The sequence below is a fragment of the Lygodium microphyllum genome, chromosome 25 (genome assembly GCF_053477565.2).
Source record: "Lygodium microphyllum isolate KBCC chromosome 25, Lygodium_microphyllum_v1.1.10, whole genome shotgun sequence".
Classification (NCBI taxonomy): Eukaryota; Viridiplantae; Streptophyta; class Polypodiopsida; order Schizaeales; family Lygodiaceae; genus Lygodium; species Lygodium microphyllum.
This window is the reverse complement of record NC_141159.1, coordinates 88,107,533-88,115,845: the sequence shown is the minus strand read 5'-3', so window position 1 is coordinate 88,115,845 and position 8,313 is coordinate 88,107,533. Positions and strand designations below refer to the sequence as shown.

Sequence of the window (8,313 nt, the reverse complement as noted above, 5' to 3'; positions counted from 1 at the left end):
ATGAAATCTGCTGCGCCAAGCATTGGAGGCCTTCCCCCTATTCAACCAGCTCCATATCCATCCTACTCATGTAGGGGAAGGTGTAGAATTACCTGGGCTGGGCAAATATCTCTCGGACGACAAGATCGAAGCGGATCCACTCACGAAGGTTTCCTTTTCTCTCCTACTCTCCTGAAACCCTGCAATGCACAATGTGGCCTTTCTTGCCACTCTTGGCCCTTATACCCCTTCTCGGGTATGGTATTGATGCCCCCAATCACTCACTTGACAATCTTAAGCATCACAAGCGAGTTTTTTTACCCCTTTTTTGCACGATTTTTGCCCTGTTTTTTCCTGTTTTGCAATAGTAAACCCTAATGCTTATTTTCCTTGTTTTTCTTTGTTTTCTCATACTCTAATGCATCCAAATCACAAAGTAAATACCTACACTAGTCCATCTCACAACATAAATCTCAAAAAAGAAAAAACCTACTTGCTAAGGAGGTCAAATACCGTCTTCAACCCCCTCACTTCTTACCTATCTCAAGCACCGGTTCGGGGAAAATCCTACTTCAATGCTCGATTCGAAGCGTGCAAGTGCTCAAGGCTTGAATCTGTTGGTCCCGGCAACGGAACCAAAATGTGGGAGCTTTCGCTCAACTACCAAGACCCACGGACCATCTATTTTTTCAAGTGTTCCAAGCCGAGCGCTAATGGCTACCTCTCACATAGCTGACGCGTTCTCATGCCTACCGAGTGTAGTGACCTTACCTCCATGCCATTCGAGTTACCTCCTCTCCCGCACACTCCGATAGCTCCACGATCCAAGTGCAAGCTTCAAGAAAGCTCGATCCTCCCGCTCCAAGCTCCAAGCTCCATCGCCGCAAGAAAGATAAGAGAAGAGAAGAGAAGAGAAGAAGAGAGGAGAAGATGGAGAGCTTCTCCACCCCACGGTCCCTCACCCTCACACACTCACTCCCTCACACTCACACTCTCTCTCTCAAGCACAAGCTCAAGCAAGCAAGAACAAGAAGAAGAAGAAGAGAGCTACTTTTGGCCACACACAAGAATGAGCTTCTCATTCACTTTTCAACTTTATATACAAAACCCTAAATCCCTTTTGGGTGGTCATCCCCTTTTTCCCTTTTTTACATGGCCGGTCATAGCCTAGGCCCTTTTCCCATTGTTCTTCTTTCTTCCTAGCTTCCTTTCCATTGCCCATCTACATTTACAAGTTGCACGGGTGAGAGCCCGACGCTCCTTGAATTAAATCGTGATGCGCTTACGCTCTTTTACAAAAGTTTTGTATTGCGCTTTTCCTTGTGCGTCTTTGTCTTCCATTTCTCTTGCCTTGGCCTTTGTCTTTGTCTTTTATTTTAGCTTTTCGGATTTTCCACCGCGTGGTACTCTTTTACAAGATTTTAGGGTGCGCCTTTGTATTTTAAAATGCACCTTTCCCCTTTTTCATTTGCCTTGGGCTTTTTAAGGTTGCCCTTGCGCTTTTGGCCTTTTCTCCTCTTCTTCCTTCAGTCGTGCTATCTTTTTTCCGCCTTTGCCTTGCATCTTTTTTATTTCCTTTTGCTTTCTTCATGTTGGGGTTAACACTTGGTCATTTATGTGATGCCTATCAATTTGGTAAACAATCACGATTGCCTTTTGTCAGCATGCATATATGAAATAGCATGAGACCTTTGCAGTTGGTCCATTTTGATGTGTGGGGGCCATCCCATAATGCATCTATGGGAGGCTCTAAATACTATGTGACCTTCATAGATGACTTTAGCTGTTATACTTGGGTTTGCATAATGAAAGAAAATGATGAGGTGTTTGTTGTTTTTAAGCAATTCAAGAAGCAGGTTGAGAAAGAATTTGATTGCTACACCTCTTGTGTGAGATCTGACAAGAGCAGTGGGGAGTATGTATCACATGAGTTTGACAGTTTTTTGGCCAAAAATGGTATTCGTAGGCAACTTACATGCAGCTACACTCCACAGCAAAATGGAGTAGCTGAACGAAAGAATAGGGTATTGATGGAAGCTTCTCATGCTATGATGAATGAGAAGAATGCACATTAACTTATAATGACCGAGAGTAGAAAGAGAAAATCAACATTTCTAATTTCAAGGGAGATAACTCTTCACCTATGGAATGGGAGTAGTAGATCAATAAGTTGGAAATGTACTTTACACTCCACCCTAGGAGCAATGAAGCAACAACTTATTATACAATGCTTCACCTTGAAGGCTATACACACACTTGGTGGAGGTACATACGAGGATAGGGAAGAGTTTGTCACTTGGGAAGACTTCAAGAGAGTAATGCTTAATGTATTTGTGTCTTCCATGGAAAAAGAGAAGTTGCAAAGAAGGTAGTATGATTTGGAGCAAAGAGGAATGTCTTTTTAGGAGTATTCTAACATGTTCATTAATCTATCAATGTATGTGGAAGGGATTATAGATTTGGTAAAGTTGATTAAATATATGTATGGTCTTGATTTACATCTTTCTTTGGAGGCTAGTGTCGTGTAGCCCAAGTCTATACATGAGGTAATTCAACTTATTGAAAGGTACAACAAGACATATTGTAGTGATGTGTCTTATTTTCAGCCTAAAATGTGGAAAGCATACTTTCAAATCAATCTTCAACATAGGGACAACAATTCAGCCAGCAAAGAGAGTCATTTAGACAAGAAGGAAAGTTTCAGAACTCTTAAAACTAAGCCATAGCTTACCCTATAGTTTATACAGCAAATAGAGAATGAATCCTAGGCCTAGTGCTGAAATGAAATCAAAATTTAAGAGAACAAACTTTGCTGGAAAATCTACTGCCAGTAATGCACAGGGAAAGCATGTATCTAATGATAAACTGAAGGAGATGTACACCAAAGGTTTGTGCTTCAAGTGTGGGGAGAAGTGGACCCATGATCATAAGACAAAATGCAAATCGGAGAGTGTGAAAGCTAGTATGATAATTAAAGATGGATCAGATGAAGAAGCAAATGAAAGTGAATTGTTTCAGATGTCATCTATGCCTATATTAGATGAGCCACATGAATATGAAGAACTTGCAAATGAGGAGTTTTATGATCCTATAGACAAGTTTGTTTTAGATGTGAATGGTTCTTCTATGTTGTTCACTCTTTCTCATGATGCATGGATAGGTAGTAGATGTGAAAATACTCTTTAACTCAAAGGGCTTGTGAATGGTAGAGTTACGTATATTCTTGTGGATATGGACAACACACATCCTTTTGTGAATACAAAATCTTTGGATGGACTAAAGCTACTACTTAAGGATATAGACATGTCATTGGTACAAGTTGTGAATGGGACTTTTGAAGCTAGTCATGAAGTGTGCCCATGGACTCAAACGAGTTGTCACTAACATGTACTATTCAAGTTGATCTTGTAGCCTTAGAAATGCAACCCTTTGACATAGTCATTGGTTGCGATTGACTGAAAATTTTTGAAAGGTTCACTATGGATTTGAATTTAATGTAAATGGAATTTTCTTGGAGTGGATAGCAAGTAACTTTGCATGGGGTGGATTATAAACACTTGAAGCTGATTCTTCCTACTATGAAGAAGTTACAGAGAGAGATCAATGCTAAGTCTTGTGTATTCACTCTTCTTCTTTCCAAAGAGGATAAACATCAATCCACACCCACTTCAAAAAGGAAGAATTCAAGATGGGGCAAGTTATTATAAGAATTCAAGGACTTATTTCAGTCACCATCTTCATTACCACCCAAAAGAGAGGTTGATCATTCTATTGGCTTGGTCCCTAATACCAAGCCCATCAACAAGCCACCTTAGAGACTATCTAAGTTTGAGTGTGAAGAGGTGGACTAGCAAGTCAAGGAGTTATTGTAGATGGGGTTGATCCAACCAAGTCAGCCACCTTTTGCCTCTCTAGTGCTACCAATGAAGAAGAAGGATGGGACATTTTGTATGTGCATTGATTACAAGGAGTTAAATAAGTCCATGATATAAAATAGATGCCCCATTCCCCATATTGATGATCTCTTGGATGAACTTAAGAATGCAAGAGTTTTCACAAATATTCATCTTCATTTGGGATATCATCAAATCTATTTGAAAGAGAGGGATGAATATAAGCTTGCATTTAGGAACAAAAGGGGATTATATCAATTCTTGGTTATATTGTTTGGACTCTCAAACACTACAATCACTTTCATGAACTTATGAATATTATTTTGCAATCATTATTGTTCAAAACAATCCTACAAAAGTAAGAAATTAGACGACAAGGAGCATCAACTCTTATGTATATGAGCAAGAGATGCTCACAATTCCTCATGCAATCAAAAAGTGACACCACTACATTTATGGCATCCATTTTAAGGTCAAGAGCAATCATCATGTGCTAAAATACTTTCTTTTATAGTCTACTTTATCTCGTTAAGCAACGAAGGTGGTTGTCTATACCTCAAGGCTATGTTTCTTATATCTCTTACATGGTGGGTAAAAATAATATTGTGGTGGATGCTTGGTCAAGAATGTGGGCATGTTCACTTTCTTCAATCTCTACCGTATACAAAGATTGGATCCATGACATTCAAGAAGAGTATTTGCTTAATGAGAATGCATCCACTATGATGGGAAAATTTTAGCAAGGGAAAGGTGAAGAGTATCCATAATTTTGCATGGCATAGTGGACTTTTATGGCACAAAAGATAGGTTTATTTGACACCCCAAATATCCTTCAAGCATCGCATCTTGTAAGAAATGCAATCCTCACCATGGGTGGCGGGACACCATGGCTGTTCAAGCCATTTGACACTATCCATAAGAGCTTTGATTGGAAGGACATTTTGGCAAGATATTAAAGATTATATCATGCAATGTTACCCATGTCAACAAAATAAAGATTTCATGCTTTTACCCACCACAGCAGGTTGCTTTAGCCATTACCTATTCCTAAAGGGAAGTGGACTAACATAAGCATGAATTTTATCATGGAATTGCCTACAACAAAGCATAGATGGAATAATATTAATGTGGTTGTTAACCAATACAAGATCATAGAAAATTTTTGGTGGAGTCTATTCTCTTCTATGGGTACCAAATTGACTCCTAGCACGGCATATCAATCCTAAAGGGATGGGCAAATGAACACATTAATAAGTGGTTAGAAGTTAAATACACTTAGAGCATGTGTTGGGGAGCTTCTATAGGTTAGGGCTATTTAGTGAGAACATTACCTTCAGTATTGGTAATAAGAAGGAAATCATGCGCTTTTTTCTAATATCCATGTCAATAGGACTTGGGAAAACCGACATGGGTTGATTAGATTGATCAAATTTTGCCCTAAGATTTTGCCCAAAGGTGCAAAAAGGGTTCTTAAAAGCAGATTTCTTGGTAGGTCAATTAGTTCCACCACACAAGAACCTTGGAAGGTTTGTCTATCCTTAGATTTAACTCAAGGGTCCATTTGAACAGGATCAAGGAAAAGTTCTTATACCAAGAGTTCTGAGAAGCATTTTCTCATCATCAAACAATGAAGAAAAAAAAAGAAATGCTTTGGCACATAGTTTATTTCTACAATTTTGCATCCTAAAGGTTCCCAATGGTATCTAATCTAGGAATGCATGAATTTTGTTAGCGGGCATGGCCCATAACATAGACCTACTAGAGCTCTTTTCTCGAATTCAGATTTCACAATTTTAAACTATTAGTGAAACAGTTCTTAGTATGATGAGTTCATTCTCACCTGTTTGGTTCGAGTACGCTTCTTTGGCCTCCCAATGATGTTGCTTTAGAAGGATTATGTAGTTGGCTTCCTTGGACATTATTGTACTTATTTCCAAGAGTCATTGGGTCCCCGTTCGCTCCATTAGAGTGATGGCGTTTTGTCGGTATGGCTTGGGGTCGAGCATCTAGTCCAACAACTTTAACTCCTCCCATCTGAAGGTCAACAACCTTTAGCATAGGTTTCCTAGTCGCGGTTGTCTCCATTTCGTGGGGTCGAGTCTTGCCAAATATTTTAATTTAGAGGACTAACCTTGTGGTAAACATTGTAGTTAAGGAGTGGGTTGAAAGATTATCTGAGAGATCAGACTATTCTTTAGCCTTCATTATGAAAAGAAGTACCAGCAGAGGTCAAGATCCAGCTAGTAGTAGTGTTCCAAACTAAGTCCTGACCGTGTTGCATCATCATGCCCAAAAGTGGCATTGTACCTCCCCTCTTCTTGGAAGGGGAGAGTTTGCTTACCTTTCCCTAGTCTCTATGCACTGAGTTCTATGCTTGACAGTGATAGGGGGGAGGGTAACAAAGCTGTGGTATACAATTTGAGGAGGAAGAGCCGCCATCTCTCTCTCTCTCTCTCTCTCTCTCTCTCTCTCTCTCTCTCTCTCTGTGTTAAAAGTATTCCCAATTGAGATTTTTTAATACTTATAGAAGTTGTTTTCACACTGTAATCCTAGAACAAAATAACCTCGGAACTAATTCGTAGAAATCGCATACACATTGGTAAAGAGATTGAACTCGTTGGGAGTTGAATTGGTCCTTCACAAAGGACCACTTTCGCACTACAACAAACCTTGAACTAGTTAGTTTTGAAGCTTTATGCTCACTTGGCGAGACATATGCTAGTTTTTTTGGATTCACAAAGGGTTGTTTCTATGCAACTTTTGGAGGCGACTTTCATCAATGGCCATGAAAGTTGGCCCAAAATAGCATGCTTTGAGGAGCTTTGGGCATTTGGGATGTTCCGTTATGTGTATGGAATGATATGTTGATGGGATTGCACTCTCGCGTAACTGAGTGTATAAACGTGATGCCGTGAAATCGAGCAGAGCAGTGGATCACCAAAGCTTTCTGACAAGGGAGGGCAACTTTCAGGACAGGGTGACGAAGAACCTCATCTCTTCCTAGTTGCACAGATTTCGGACTGATCTAAACCCACTTTTGATGAAGCAGCACCGTCAGTTGCTAGGCCTTACGTAATTACCACAACAAGAAGCTGCCTGCGCATTGAAAGAAGTTTCTAAGAGAACAGGAGGCATGCCATTGCAAAGCCAGCAAGCAAAACAAACAGCCAATGCAAGAAGGCTTCCTGCTGTTGCTGGTAAAACCTGCCACTGTGAAACACGTTGCCCGGTGCTCCCATTGGAGTGCTGTAAGCACTGCCAGAAAAGCCATAGTAGAGGCCAAGTGAGGAGCTGGGGAAACGACCAAATCCAGGTGAGAATGGCATATGATGCCCGCCACCATGCGGTCTTCCATGATAAATTCGAGGACTGGCACCGCGACTGCGGAGACCAGCTGCAACTCCGGGTGAATGTTCACCCCTGAAACGTTGAGCTGGGCGGGCAGGAATTGTTATACCAAGAGCTGGCTTTTCGTGAGGATCCGAGAGACTTGTTCTCCCTCTTCCATGCAGAGGGATCACCCTCTTCTCATCAACATGAGCTTTACAAACAGGGCAATCTTTGGAGCTGGAGTGCAATTGGAGCCACCGATGGAGGCAAGACCAGCAAAAGAGATGCCCGCACAAGGTGACGACAGGATCTTGTGTGGAGTCAAGGCAGATGTTGCAATCAAAGCTCCCCGTTTCTGCAGCTTCACAGATCTGCTGATCGTCCTCCACGGGGGACTTACAATGCTCGGATTTGTCATCCTGTGAGGCGCTTGGCTCTGGCTTCAGCAATCTAATACACATCTCTGGAAGTTTCTTGTTACAGACTAATGCCAATCTCTGTACTGTACTGATAGCACATATAACAATTCGCGCTAATTAGCGATCCCGTCAGTCAGGTATGAGATGCGAGCGATTTCATTGCTCATAGACAGCAAGAGATCAGTGAAAGGCAGAGATGAGAGAGAGAGAGAGAGAGAGAGAGAGAGAGAGAGAGAGAGAGAGGAGGATCGAGGAGAGGACCTGCAGGGCTGGGTTTTTCTCGGGAAGGAAGTGAGTATGGATGGAAAGGTCTCTCGTCACATATCTCTCGTGATGGGATGCGGAGAAAGAGAAACACAGGTGGCCGTTTGCGTGGGGGCTGGCAATCACCATCAATGAAAAGTTCTCCTCCGCCTGCTTCTTCTTCGTCTCCCTCTTGAATTCTTCTTCTTCTGGAAATGATGGTGACGACGATTAAAGCACATCAAGGGTTTGATGCGGTTTTTATTGACGACGTGGAGATTTATCAGGCCATGCACACACTAAAGGCCGGCGCAAGTTGTAGTGATCCAGAGGATATCTACCATGCGTGTTCGTACACCGGTGACCAGCGCCAGACGTGCATTAAAATATATATAGTTTTAAACTCTTTAAAGCCAACCAATTAAATTTTGAAAAAATCATTGAATAGC

General features: G+C 41.3%; 1 protein-coding gene across 1 annotated transcript; it reads right to left on the bottom strand.

Annotated features, from left to right (window-relative positions):
• Positions 1–6,988: 6,988 nt before the first annotated feature.
• Positions 6,989–7,663, bottom strand: LOC148014472 (uncharacterized). Its single transcript, XM_087666554.1, has one exon. The coding sequence runs from the start codon at positions 7,661–7,663 to the stop codon at positions 6,989–6,991; it is 675 nt and encodes a 224-aa protein (XP_087522680.1).
• Between the last annotated feature and the right edge of the window lie 650 nt (positions 7,664–8,313).

Excerpts from the sequence above, each read along its gene's own strand:
- LOC148014472 (XM_087666554.1), bottom strand. The coding sequence starts at position 7,663 with ATGTGTATTAGATTGCTGAAGCCAGAGCCAAGCGCCTCACAGGATGAC.